The sequence below is a fragment of the Apostichopus japonicus genome, chromosome 2 (genome assembly GCF_037975245.1).
Source record: "Apostichopus japonicus isolate 1M-3 chromosome 2, ASM3797524v1, whole genome shotgun sequence".
NCBI classification, from domain to species: domain Eukaryota; kingdom Metazoa; phylum Echinodermata; class Holothuroidea; order Aspidochirotida; family Stichopodidae; genus Apostichopus; species Apostichopus japonicus.
The window spans coordinates 24,670,812-24,686,300 of NC_092562.1; the positions used below are offsets into that span (position 1 = coordinate 24,670,812).

General features: G+C 37.8%; 1 protein-coding gene across 1 annotated transcript; it reads right to left on the bottom strand.

The window, feature by feature from the left end:
• Nucleotides 1-253: 253 nt before the first annotated feature.
• LOC139983308 (uncharacterized) lies at nucleotides 254-11,220 on the bottom strand. The gene is made up of 7 exons (XM_071996772.1): nucleotides 11,004-11,220; nucleotides 7,054-7,170; nucleotides 4,980-5,234; nucleotides 3,939-4,049; nucleotides 2,846-3,118; nucleotides 2,266-2,493; nucleotides 254-594 (listed from the first exon to the last, which is right to left on the bottom strand). The coding sequence occupies exons 1-7, from the start codon at nucleotides 11,086-11,088 to the stop codon at nucleotides 395-397; spliced, it is 1,269 nt and encodes a 422-aa protein (XP_071852873.1). The 5' UTR covers nucleotides 11,089-11,220; the 3' UTR covers nucleotides 254-394.
• Between the last annotated feature and the right edge of the window lie 4,269 nt (nucleotides 11,221-15,489).

Consider the following 15,489-nt stretch of genomic DNA (forward strand, 5'->3'; position numbering starts at 1 on the left):
AGGTCTATAACTAGGTCTAAACGCAATGTAGTGCTAATATATTTATTCTATTTAAATGATTTTTTGGGGTGAAGTTGAATAAGTGGGTGTACAACCCCACACCCACTGAAGGGTGAAAAAAATCCCCGACTCAAGGTTGTTCATGCCCACTACCATCCCCCCCCCCTCCTCCCATTTGCGGACATTGTTTTAATCAGATGGATCCAATCATATGTTTGCTAATAAGTGGTTTTGTCAGAATTACATAACAGCGTATATCAACTCAAAGGAAAATGAAGCTCTTAATATTTACGTATAGCAATTTTATCACCTTTAATATAATTTGTCTTATTCTTATTTTTACTTCTTTTTTTGTTTCCTTCAATGCCATGCAGATTTTATTTCCGATGAATATTCAACATTTCGCGTTGGCAATTTTCTCACAGAGGTCATAGGAGACGTTTGAGACATCATTACAGTAGTCACTGATCCATTCTACTGTTTGGTTGTGATGGCGAATAAAGACGCAGTCTTTTCCAGTCTCTGTTGAGTCCGGTTCTCCGGTACCCCAAGACTGGAATTCCACGGGAGTACCATCAGACCATAGAAAAGCATCTGAAACGAAGAGAGAGATGAAACAACGCATTCAAACATAAAATCGTGTTTCATATGGAACGCGAAAAGGGAAAACTTATTTCGTTGTCTTAACTAAGTTTGTTGTTGTCTAAACTAAAGTTGTTGCTGTTGTTTTACCATGCTGCTATCGCTACTACTACTATGCCTACTACTGTTACACCTAGAGCCATATTGGTACTCTTACTACTGCTACTACTAGACACAACAATGGAAAGAATTATAAACAGAAGGCTAGACTATCTACATATCCTAATTAACTACGTGTGTATAGTAAGGATATGAAGCCCAAGTTGAATTTCATGCGCAAAGCTATTTTTTCAAATCACGTGGTTGAGCAGTTGTTGAACAGCGCCGATGGCAACAACATTAGTTTAGACAGCGACGTAAGTTTAGACAACGACGTAAGTTTAGACACAGAAGTTTAGACATCAACGTGAGTTTGAGCAACAGCATGGTAAAACAGCAGCAACAACTTTAGTTTAGACAACAGCAAACTAAGTTTAGACAACGAAATAAGTTTGCCCTTTACGCGTTCCATATAGTTTCATTACTAAAGTGATTGTGTAGTAGTTGTTTTCTTTTCTTCAGCTTTCTTCGTCCCTCATATTGTCATTGTTTTTATCATATTTCAGATCAGTTTTACCCGCGAACGGATCTGGGATGAAACAAATACTTTAATCGTGTTATTGAAATGACAACTGGATTTTTGGAAGTTGTTTTAAATGTCATTTAGGCCGGTAATTAAAGTCACCCCTAACGTTGTAGACGTTATTCGTCGTTGGTATGTATTTGTATGTATTTTAAATCCTCCTGAAAGCAGGAACTCGCGAAGCAGCCTCATCAGGGCTTATCAAAGCCGCAAGCTGACCGAAGTCAGTCTCTTACATTCATACTTAACGTCCATGGTTATGAATTGTCAATTGTCAACAACTCTGTAACTGGACGACTTACATTAATCTTGGAGTTACTCGAGCCGGGGACCTTATGATTGGAAGGCACCAGCGTTAACCACTGAGCTAACACTCCGTAAAACACTCTGTTGGTAGTGTCCCCTTCCACCTAACACCCCCCTCCACACCCCCCCCCCCTCCTACCCTTCCCGGAGCCATTACGTTGACAACTGAAAGAACCTTTAGGAGACGTTCCATCACTGCTATTCCGCAAATTGTATCAATTGAAAACTTCTGTGGATTTGGTATTTCTTGCTGGTTAAATGGGGTCTGGTACTATCATTTCAATGCGGATTTCGAACCATCACGTTCGTTAGCATAGGCTGCACTGCAGTGCTGTTGAGTGGTGTGCCTTCACCTCCACTGTCGGTATCTAGGAAGTGGTGAGGTACTGAGGTATACTCTCTTCTGTCGAATTGGGACATTAAGTGACGGTTCCGGTAGCAGGAATGTGTGATGCTTAGTAATTCTCTGAATATTCATCAACAGGGAAGACACGGTCAGTTGCAAGGAGGGCTAGGTATAGGGCCCGGCACTAGTATGTTACCGATATACCGTTTTTGAAGTCTTCATTTCTCCGTAATTAAAGTATGTAAATGAAAATACATTGTCATTTTTCCAGAATATTTCGGACCTCTATATAAAACCAAACGTCCCGGTGCCCGATCTAAGCAACTTTCATGTTTATCCAATGACTTACTTGGATTCTGCGGATCCCTCTCTGCACCAATCCAAGCAGTTTCACCGTCTGTTAACAGCTGATAAACGATTGAATTTTCAATGGCGTTAGACAACGTGGCAACTTCTCCTCCATATTGTACGCATCCAACAGCTGTATCCAAAAAGGTAACCCCGTTTGGGTTTTCAACCAGAAAGTAGCAGTGTCCGTTATAGTTTTCATATGGTCCAGGCGGTATGTCGGTGCAAACTGAGCAGAAAATAAACGTCAAAACATGACGTCATTTTGGTGTATTTGTTACTATCAATATCTTTTTCATTTGGGGGTGGGGGAGGGGGAGGGTGAGGGGGAGACTAGTAGATGTGTATATATAGTGAGTAGCAACATAGTTAGCCTACAAAAAGCTGACGTCATACTGGGATTACGCTACAATACATTCCAATTCCGTGAGAAGCATATGAATAAATACATACACAAATTCTGACGTCATGCAGGAGGCGTGTCTTGTGTATTGCTGATATACTATACATACATGTACTACATACTTAGATACATACATTGAAGTTAGGTTAATGACTGTGCTGTGTTAGGCTATACTTACCATCATTATCTTCAATGTCCACAATGACATAATCACTTAAAACATTCATGAAAGGAGAGAGGCATTTATGATCCAAACGGACAATAAACTGCTCCGTCTCTTCAGCCTTCGAATCGTCGATGATAGTGATTGGAATTTTCACCGACGTTTCTCCTGCCCGTAGGATCACGTGTTTGTCGTCGCCTTGGTGATTGTGTGTCACGTGATAGTGGTAATCAGCTTCGTGCTCTGCATGGTGAATCGCCCCGAACCAGCGTAGATCGACCTTGTATCCTAAAATATGAATGAGGCAGTATACACTGAAAATCAATCCAACAATGATTTCAAAATATATACTAAGGACGTTATGAAATCCAAGGTGAAACACAATATGCTATCAAATGTACCAGCCCCTATTCCCAGTCCCGCTTTGAGCCATTTGTGAATCGTTCACGTATGTTGCTCTCTTCCAGTATTTCTTTTTCTGAACATCTTCCCCCCCCCCCCCTCACTCCTCTATGCTCCTTCAAATTCCAAATTTTAGTAAATTTGGTCATACATCGTTCAGCAATGTGGGACTATACGAATGACTGAAATTGCCATCAAATTAACGAAAAGAACGTAGGCTATAACCTTTTCATATTTTCGGTGTATGCACTGCACGTGGATGAAGAGAAAAAGGGGCGGAACGTGGAAGGAGGGAGTGTGGGTGGGATATTATGTTAATAAATGGGCTCCTTGTTGATGACGTTAATATAGTTTTGACAAGTGAGTTTCGTCATTACAAACGTTGCCTCAAGGGATTCTATTGGGAAATGGGTGTGGGAGGGGGGGGGGGGGGCGAGACGAGCGATATGAGAGGAAACTTATGATGCGGGGTGTGTTAGATGAAATGGCACGTAAATAGATGGCTCTCTTTCTAGAGTCTATAACTGACAAATTAACGCATTTGTCCATTGTTACGAGTACACCGTTCACTTTCCATGGAAGGGATACAATTAAGACAAAATAAATCATGTAAATGTTTGTTTTAACCGAGTCAATTAAAAAGACGCATACAAAAGACATAAAGGGAAACAGGGGAATGAAAACGTTTAAAATTGAAGAATTTTACCTATCTCGAAATCTTTGGAGAATGGTCGGTTTACCAGAAATGGAATATAAATTGTCCCAGCATCTTCAGGAACGGACATTCTGCTGGCCTGGAAGGAGGCCGAGTGGCAACCTGTAAAAGTTCAGAACTAACGTTAAAATTACGAAATTTTCTCATAAAGTGATGAGACTTTTCTTTTTAGACTTCCTCAAGTCTACACTTTACTTTAACAGAAAGATAATTTAAGCCGACTACCCCGATTGAATGTGGCCCGACTCAACCCTACTACCGTCGTGACATATTGAATACTGGTCGTTGAACTCGTAAGCCTAACTCCGCACTCTGAACGACTTACTGACAAGCATACACACTGAACGAATATTTTCTGTTAATGACGAATTATTTCCCCGTGGTTGTTTCTAACGGACAGTACAGAGGCAAATTTGGGTTTGACTAATAAAAGAATAACATCTACTAAGCATCCTAGCGAAATTTGTATGCAATTCCTGCATTGCGTTTTTGAGACATTTATAGTTGAAATTGTTACAGTTTGTACCAACATGAAGGTGTGTTTTCATAATTGCAAAATAATTGCCCAAAAACACATGTTCCTTTTTTTACTGTTTTTTTTTTTCCTTCACTTTATTATTTGATTTAGATAGAATTCTAACTTTTCTTTATAGTATGTGACGTTATGGATATACCCACAAATGACTTTGTTGGGTAATTAATATGTTGTTAATGTATCACATTTTTGACGAAACTGGACGATCTTTACCAAAATACAAGAAACAAATATGTCAGTTCTATGGCACCTCATGCACCTGTTTGCTTTAGATTCACTTTTGGTGTCAACATGTCACCTTCAAAAGTATAGTTATCTCGAAAACGATTAAATGCAAATTTTTCTCCATGCATGCATCTTCAAAACAATATTTGTAACATTTATCATGGCAGCTGTCTATCGGTGACCCTTTAATAGTTGACAATGTTTGTTTGTTTGTTTTTTTTTCATAATTATACCAAAAAGCGGCTATTACGGTTCATCTTCAATATACATACCCGCAGTGGACGGTCCAAGCAAATGTACGTCAGCTATTTCAGAGTAATGGTAGCCTCCCAAAACCGCTCTTCCCTCGATCACGTGTTCTACTCGAACGCGTACCAATCTGTTCCCGCCAACAGTAACTTCGTTTACCAGTTTAGGGTCTAGAAACACAACCACTTCGGTATGACGCCGACCAGCTTTTACCGTGGCTGTTTCCGGTATAACGATATCCCCGACTAGCGATACACCGACACCGAAGCCACGAAGACCTTACAAGTAAGAAGATCAAAGAAATTTCCATGATAATTCAATATACCCGTTGCTGCTCGATGTTTCATATCGTTTTGTTATTCATGATTGTAACGGTACTATTTTTTCCCGCTTTGCCTGACACTTGTTCAACAGTGATAATATAGCCTATGCAGAGAGACTTAAATATCAATTAGGCCTTTACTGTTAGGTAAGGAATGCCAAAATATTGCCAAAAAATGATAATTATTAGATCATATTTATTTGTTTTTGACGCCTATTGTCTGGCCGTTGGTTATAACCGACACCGTTGAAAATGTGTTTTAAACAATTGGAACTGTAGAGGACGCTGTTCAAGTTTGACGCTTCAGGTGGAATGATCCACGTTAGAGTCGATATCAATACGCACGGGTATGCTCAGGAAAAGTGCCGAAAAGCAACAGGAGAATATCTTTTTTGATGTTATCATATGATGATATATGATGATATTATGCTTTTCTTAAATGTTATTTGATGTTATCAAACATGATCTGTGTATTGAATGTTGAAGAGCATGAACGGAAGTGCAAAACTTACTTATTGAATTTATTGAGGTGATTTTAGACCACAAATTAACCTTTGAAGAGCATCGCACGAAAATTATTTACGGGTGAATAAAGGGGGCTTTGTTTACAAATGATGAAAGCCTTGGGTTCTCATAGCTAAAATTATTCATATTCATGATACAGAAAACATGATACAATGCCAACATGTCAGACATCCAATGAGGGGTAGGGTATAGCTAGTGAGAACTTCTACAAGGACTTAATATAGAGACCAGATTAGACTGACGATTTAATGTGTACGTCAAAGGAACAATAATATGGAGTATGTTATGCCTTATAGGGCCATTCAAGATTAATTGCTTATAGCAAAGTTGATTCGTATTAGGCCCTCTCGTGCGTCCAAACTGTTTCCTTAATCCATGCATGAAATATTCCATCTTTTTTTTTTCATTTTTATGAAATATTTAGTTTAATGTCATTTTCTATCATAAATAAGCATATATACTGATATGTGTCTATAAAGGCCTAGTAATGAACTCAACAACCGCTTTTCAAAGGTTTGCGGGTTCAGAAGTTTGTTTGTCTCTCCTGTGTGAGGAGAACTGCATAGCCTGGTATAGGCAGACACTTTTATCTTCGTATGATTTTCAATGAAGTGTTGAACTTAGGCCTGAGAATTAGTATGAAATGAACATCGTTAAAGGAACTATAGTAGGTGATGAGAAATCGAATGTCCATTTCCTTTGAGCGTCAAAGTTTTGTTATCCTCTCTTTTTAAGTTGCATCATTTACTTTGGTTCGATATTAGTTTCGGCCTCGATTTTATAGTCACACCAGGGTGTTGAACACCTCCTAGGTGAAGCAGTGATTTAGAAGGGTTTCACTTTGTTTTTTGTACGTCTGGATTACTACATGAACAACCCTTTAAAAAAAAAAAAGATCGTCGAAATTGACCCCAATTGTAGCACCCTAGAAAATTACTACAAGTGTACCAAAATACTTTCATATAGGCTCTGATCCTCAGCTAAAAAAAAAAAACTGTGTCAAAATAGACATTTAAATTAATCAATGTGGATAACTACCTTTTGACGTGCTGTAAAATCAAGTTGATGAAACTTGAGCATGGGTGACCATTATCTGACTTTGTTTGGCATATTTGAGGGTAACATTGATAACCTTTGAACTGACACAAACACACACACACACATTGAATGTATTGCCATGAGAGTATTCCATATCGCAGGAGAGCATCACTATTCTCTTGTGATCAGGCTTGGATGTCACCAATACTTACTGACTGTAATATCATTTTCTGATGGTTGAGTAACAGCAAGCACCAGAACTGCCTCTGTTACTCCTGCGTAAACAGTTACTTCATCTTCATACCAGTGGACAATAGGCTCATCAGTATCTATAGTAAAAGAACAACACTAAATCAACAACAGCATGCAGGATAACCACAGCAGAAATACTTGAAAAAAACATAGATTAAAGGACTTCAGTATTGATCTCGAAAGTAAGGCACGCCAAAATTGCAAATAAAGACAAACAATAAAACCATCGTGAATCCTTTCGTAGGTTAAATTAAACAACCATTTTACTTCATCAAGTCGAGAATGGCAGGAAATAAACAGCTTGTTACACTTTGATTATGGTTGCATGGCAATATAGTGGACTTTCCTAGCATATTCGTGGCAATACTGATGACTTTTTCGTTAGTTAATTTCTGGTCAGCTGTTGAGAATTAAAAGTTGGTGGGTTTGATGGTAATTACGTTATCTTTACACCATTGATAAGTTACAGTGCATGAAGAGCATTGCGAGTCTTCAAGTGCAGTACATGGCGTGTGCGAGCGGTTGGAGAGGAGCGGTGAGGAGGGGGGGGGAGGGGGATTATACTCTCTTCCGGTCTCAGGTGGGCCTCAGCACGGATCCCCAGGGGATGTACACCCCGGGCACATTTTCAACCTCACTAAAGTAATCAAAAGTATTTATAATCAAAACATTGCGTTGAGACCTAATTTATTGTCTAGGTTACCCTCAAAAAGCACCGTTTGAAATACAAACTCTATATTTTTTCTGGGGAGGGGGTACCACCAGATTCCCTACATGGGAGTCGCCGTATTCAACGACCACATGGTCATACCTCCTCTTCCTTGACAAAAACGCCTCTGATATACCTCCATAAAGGTTCATACCCCGGCCAATTGTCATGTGCACGACATCGGTCGAGTAGGATATATGGAGACGGTTGCATTGAAATGAATAAAATCTAGTTCCTGTGGATCGTGGGTTTGTGACCCGGTTACAGTAAAAGATTCATGCCTAAAGAAAATGCAATCTGGAGAATGCCATCATAGTTAAACATCTATGAAAGATTACCGTGCCTCGTTATGATTCATTGTGTCACTCTTATTCTCCAAATGATATATACATAGGATGAAAGTTTTATTTGATTGAAATTTTATTTTCTCTGTCGTCATAACAGATAAATTTCGCATGCATGTTGTCAGACGCGATAGAAGAAGTGAACTCGGTAGGTGGCGTTTGCATATTACACACACACACACACACAATATATATATATATATATATATATATATATATATATATATATATATATATATATATATATATATATATATATATATATATATATATATATAGAAAGCGTGGCACCTTGACTCGAATATACATGTCTAAATCGTGATATAGGTAAAAGGTGAACCGGAAAAAGGTTTATCTTAAGCGCTTTCTAATGAACTATGGTTCAAACCAAGACAGAACGACCAAACCGCGTGATGTAAAAATAATGAAAGTGCAAAGTGTATTGTGAATCTGTTATACCAGCATATGAACATGTAGGATGTTCTCTATTTCAATCTTATCACGCTGTAGTTGTCTTAATTTCATTGGTGTAAAGAACGGGCAGTATAGTTGGAAAGATCTCCCAGTCGAATCTTTTACAGCCGTTTTTACACCCTCTAATCCTCTCCTCCAATCTTCTCTCCTCTCCCACGCATCCCTAACCCCCCCCCCCCCCCACTCTACCCATACCTCTTCTCTCCTTCCTCTCCCCATCCTTCCCTGACTCGCCTCACATCTATGACTAATGGTATTGTTTAGCGGATAAAGATTGTGCCAATCAAACATGCCCCTGTACTCTGTAGGGCACATTGCTTTTTTCATAAAGATATTCAGATTGTTATTTCAATTTCAAATTGGTTATTTGCAAAAACAATTGATAAAATGATCAAAGCAACTGATGCTACAAATCATATTGTAATCTTCACTATAAGTTAAATTGTGTTCTTATCAGATCAATTCAACTCTGATCAGTCAATCGAAAGATTGAAAATTAGATTGGTTCGAATCCCGGTGAAGGCTGAGAGTTTTTTCACTGTTCTTGATTTTCCAACTCATTACGTTTTTCATTTATATATATATATATATATATATATATATATATATATATATATATATATAATGTTGATTTGACGAGATACGATAAGTTGTCAATTAAACATTTTGCAGATAATTGTTCGATTGCTCAGTTAAAGCAACTGAGCAATCCAAAAATTTTCTGATTTTCGATAAGATATTTTCTTGTGAACAAGTTACTGAAAAATGTCAACTTATCGAGCAAAGTTTTTCTTATGGTGTTGGCACTTTTAAGCTTCCATACATTGTACTAACAACATTGCAATGAATAGACGTGCTGTCTGTAAATTTGATGCTGAGGATATTTAATACAACCCTTTTCTTTTGTAACTTGATTCTTAGAAATTGATCCCTTAATCCTTGGTATTGTTTTGTAATGTGGGGTGCGTTGGGTGTGAAATTGTGAGACATATGGCAACCACCAGTATAATTACGAAAAGAAAAAAAAAGGCAAGAAAATCATCTCCACATTATGTATAGTTCAGTCGTAGGTTTGTCCATAGATATCTGCATAACAGAGCAGCTATAACCAATGAAAAGACACTCCTCATTGCACAGATTGAAACTTCAATTGAGCGGATTAGGTTAAGTGTCAGTCGTTTTGAATAACACTTAAGGGGGGAAAAGTGATTTATTCGATCACCTGTTTTATGATATAGTATAGTACTATAGTTTATGAAAGACATGTGACGTGTGACGACGTGTGACGACAAAGACATGTGACGTTATAACCCAGCCATTGTGATTTTTAGTTATTATATGCCACCTGCATCAGCAAATCGACCGGCAGTTAGTCTGAGTTAGGCTATAATCAAACAAATGGTCAAATAGTGATTTTTGTGGTCTGTTTAATGCCGTCCAATGCCATTTGAAGATAATTATATGCTTCATTCAAATGCCGACAATTTTGTAAATACCCCAGAACTTCCGGAAGATTTGCCCCCTGGTCCCCACCTGGGCGTTGCCCCTGGACCCCAAACAGGGGCCTTAAGGCAGACCCTGGGACCCCAAGCCCTCGGAGGGGGAAGTACTTTGCGCTCCCGCGGCGCCTTTGGTGCCGTTGGGTCATTCCAACTTGCATGAAAATCTCCCATGACGAACTTCTGGCTACGCGCCTGATCTCAGCTCCGCCACCACCCCCCTCCCCCTCCTATGTTGGAAATCTTCCTAAGCCTATATTTATTTCATTTGATGTCAAATAATAATAAAACTGGTTATAATCATTGAACATTGTATAACAGTTTATAGTACCCTTAGTTATTTATAACTTTCACACTGACTTCTTAAATTTTCTTAGAAATTACTTTCATTTTGTCTTTATAACTGATGAACAATGCGATTTGTTCCTAAAGTATTGATGATAACGTAATAATTCAATTTCTTGACATAATGGGGATTTTTTTCATCAGCCTTTAAGTATGAAAAAAGTCAGTGTTAATGGACAGGGGAACAATCCAGATTTAATTTGTTTTCCGTCGATGAACCAAACTTACTGAAGACTTATAAAGTCGGCCAGGTAAGATAATTGTCCCGGGCCCGATCTAGCTCTCGACCACCCACGTCTCCCACCATCCCATTCCCACGCCAGTATAGCTAAAAATAATCATAATCAATCAATATTAAGACAAAATTGAGAATAGAGGCAAATTATTGTAATAAACTTTTAGCAGGTTTAAATCTCCGGTTTACACTTTATACACAGAGAACACTCTTCATAGCATGACAGAATAGAACAACATCAATCTTAAAGAATGAAAAAAATAAAACATGGAGACGTTCTTGAAGTTAAGAAAACAATACTCACCGAACGCCCTGCCTGAACTTGGAAAACGGGCTAAACACAATAGCATTAACACCCGAAAAGTAGTCATATTTGCGCCAGCATGCATGTGAAACAAAAGTGTCGGTAAATTAGGTAGCCTGCGGACGAATAGCCCGATAGGGCGTTAAGAAAATATTTCTGGTTCTAAAACCTAGGCTTCTTGGACCGATGGGTTGGTGTATAACGTTCTCTCCTTGTGGTTTATAGCGTACAGTATTACACGATGACCAAGACAGGCTTGCGTGTGTAGCTAAATGGAAAAAAATAATTTCCTATACAGACTCGAGACCGGTATATTTTTGTAATTCGAGAATACGAACACGTATCGTATCTAGTTATGTTTTAATATGTTTCAAACTATATGCTATCCACAGCCAAATCCTAGTTTTTTTTATATAAAGTTAATCATTATATGAACAATGTATAACTAAACCCAATTGTAATCATTTTTATTTATTGCTTACAAAATTTTAAAATTGGTCACGTGAGGACATTTGTAAAAAAAATTATATGTATTTCTATTTTGCATTTAGGTGCATTTTCGTTTTTAATTTCTGAAAAAAATTAACTACCCTATAAAAAGAGCTATTATAAAAAATTGTGACAGGATTCACGACATTGTGTTACTGAATACACGTATGAATAACTGAGGGATTATAGAAGCCGGCCTTCAGTCAACAGATATACTCATAAAACAGTCTAGTTACTGCGTATTTCTCATAAAAAAATTGACAAATGTAATGAAATAAATAAATATTAAAAGAATAAAAATTGGGTCTTAACGTTTTATTTTTACTACTGTGTGACAATATATATGCATGCAGTTTCGGTGACGAATTTTTCAACATGTTTTTTAATAGAATTATCTTGCGCCAATGGTTCTCAATTTATTTTCAACGAGGTCCAGAGAAAACATTTCGTAGGACTAAACGACCAGGTAGAATCAAAATATTACAGTCCATACCTAGATTGAACAATGTGAAAAGAAGGCATTTGGGATCCTTAATTAGCATAACTTATTACTTGCCCAATTCCTCGATTAGTGCGTCGAGGACCGATTTTCATTCCCGGGCGGGATTTGGCTCGGGGGCCGCCTATTCAGAACCCCTGCCCTCACGCCATAACCAGGTACAAATGCTGAAACGAAGAAATAAACGATTATTGTATATTCGGTTATTATGGCATGAATTTACATATTCATAGTTATGCAAATCTAGTATTAAACAAACTCACATTTAATAAAATTTTGCAACGTATTTTAGTCTCTCTCTCTCTCCCTCTGTCCAATCGACATCGGGGCTCAGGCCGTTCGGATAATGATGCTAATACCACTGTATACTGTCTTCCATATCATGCTTTAAAGCACATGTACTAGCAGTACAAACAGTTCCTAACTTTTGATAGAACGATCTGATAGAACTTATCTGATAGAACGATATTCAAACTGCTCGTACTAACAGTACGAGTGCTTTGAAAACGGGATATGACAGTACAGTTCAGAAGAAAATAATTGGCCAATCGGCATCTCATATTTTATTTGCATAATACATGAGTTCTATTGAATATTCAATAAACAAAGGATTAATTTAAGTGACTTTAAAATTGTTCCTTACAAATGTAAAAGATTACGGTACTGAAAATTTGTAAAAAAAAAAAAACAATTCGGTTTCTTTCTTTTCACTGAATAGGATCTTGATCTCATTAAACAAACTGAATTGTTCATTATTCTATCTATATACTGTGTCTTGATTGGTAGATGAGTAATAATGTTAAGTTTTATCAAACGATCGCCATAGGCTTTTCACGCAATTGATATCAACCAGCAACGTATTTTTCATTTTTATAACCGGATTATTTTTCTTTTATAGCATTATAACTATAAGGGGTTGAGTTTTTTTTAAAGTATTTTGACTCCATAGCGTGTTTTTAAAATGCTTTAATTGGACAAGAAATGAGAGAGTATTATTTATATAATAAGTGTATAGTTAGTTCTGTTTCGATCATTTTTTTGCAAGAGGTCTGATGGGGTGAGGGGAGCAGACGGGACACGGGGCGGGGTATAATTACTGTCTATACACTGTCTATAATGTTTATATAAATACAGGATTATTTTTCCAGATGTCTCCTCGTATTTCTCACGAAAATCTATATGCATTATAATTTACACAGCTGTGTAATAATATACGGTAAACAAAATAAATAAAATAGAATAAATACAAAAGATATATATTTGTAACTTTATATGTGTTACTTAAATATAGCCATGACATTTTCATAGAAAAGCGAGTCGGATATAAACCCCAGAGCACACCTTTATTTGATAATGGTTATGACGTACAGTAACATGCATGCTTTTGATGTAAAAACCGGTTAAATGTTTAAAAGTATAATATTCCACTGGCTACAGCGTTGAGTTGCTTTACAATATTGAAGGTAAATTTCTGCATCATATTAGGTAAAATCCACATCCTGTGGCGGAGCGTCCATACAGTCAGGGGGGCCGATGCCCCCCTGACGGACTCAAATGGACTGCTGGCGCCCTTTTCAGCTCTTTACCACTTTTTACTTATTCGCGATTATTGACTTTTTTATTGCGCTCTCATCTACCTATTGACATTTGTCACATTTTGTAGGTGTAATTTGGCGATGACACCTATTTATTCTTCGTTTATCTGCAAATTAGCCAGGCCCGGAAAGGGTCATTTCCGGCGATCTAGTGAGTATTTTTACTCAAAAAAAAATCTGTACGCTACGCGCCAACCTGTGGTGGCGCTCCGCTTAGATAGTGTCGAAAGCGCCCCTACAGACCATTCTCGCCCCTCTTAACCAATAGCCCTAGCTCCACCACTGACCACATCCCATTGGAATTTATATAGCAGGAGTGATCTGAATGTTTCCAAAAAAAATCAATATTTTTTGTGATTGCAGCTGGCAACAAGGGAGTGTATATATAGTGTTGTATCATGGCAAATAAGTTGAAAATGTGGTGGGTTTTTTCTTTATACGAATTAAATCAATCGAATATACACAGAGCAAAATAATATTTCTAAAAAATAGTTGTCATTAAATAGCACATTGATAGCTAAGCAAACATGCCAAATGTATCATATTTCAAGGATAATTAAAAAAGAAGAGTATAATAGAGTAATAATAAATATTAAAGTATAAAGTATGTATCTCGAGTTAGGGGTATAAGATGTTGAGGTGGAGGAGGGACCCGGAGTATAGATAGTAGTAGGGGCTATCAACCAACAGTGTGGATTATTTTTCTCTTAATTTTACACTGTCTTAGAGCTTTTAACAGGGTGCGTCATCGCAAATGCTCCAAACGTACAACTTAATGGCGGTACCAGGAGCTACCCGAAGGGGGGGGGGGAGGGTTAACTCCATGCATACACTGAAAATAGTACAGAAATGTAGCAGTGCAGAAGAACAAAAGCTGAAAATGTAACAAACCGCTACACTGTACCTTGTTTTGTACGGACATGTTTTGTAAGCTATGTTCAGAAGGGGGATCCAAGCTCCTTATTGGATCTGGCCCTGAACTTAGAGTTGCTGTCGAGTTTATGCTAGGACTTCCGACTCTTCTATCGACCTTCCTATACTACGTCAAGAAACTTGCCGCTGTTCTTTGTGGTATAGACCCCCCAACCTCACCCCACCCCACCCCACTCCTCAACCTCTTCTTTTTCCTTTCGCTGAATATTCACGACTTTTGAGGATGTCAATAAAGGAGAGGTACAATAGGCTGTGATTAGGGCAGAGGGTAGTAGGGGGCAGGGAGGGGTATAGTACACGTAACGTATATGTATTTCGTTTTGCGTTATGTAAGGAAAGGGGGAGTCGTCCAAAGATGATTTGCAAATTACAACAGTGAACTATATTATAGGTATGGTGACTGATTTCGATCTACCCAGACAACCCTTTCCTCTGGAAAAGAACTGATTTTAGTTCCTTTCTCTTTCGTTTATCATCACCTTCTTCAGTTTTATTAGATTGATGCTAAAGAGTACTAAATTAACTACAGCTATTGAGATGTAAAAGTATGACGGGAGGGAATCAATAGATCGAATGCCTTGGCCCGAGCTTCGCTTTGGTGGATGCAAGTTTATTCAAATAATTATGTCTAACAATATAATTGATCGTGTATTCACGGTATATGAGTATAGCACGCCAAATAGATTCTCACCGGTAAGCCAAGTCCTTGAATCATCACACCACGTACATATACATACGTACGTATAGGTACTCACTACATTACTTCAGCGAGTGTATTTCTACATGATCTTTGTTTACATATTATTAATAACGTCACAGGACATTCTCTAATGTGATTGGTTAATATGGCTCAAACTGAACAACAGTATTGCAGATATATATAAAAACAAGAAAAGGAGCTGACGGGGTGATCAAACATGTTAGCAGTTCGAAAATTCGGGATTACCCTGCAAGAACCATACAAAGAAGT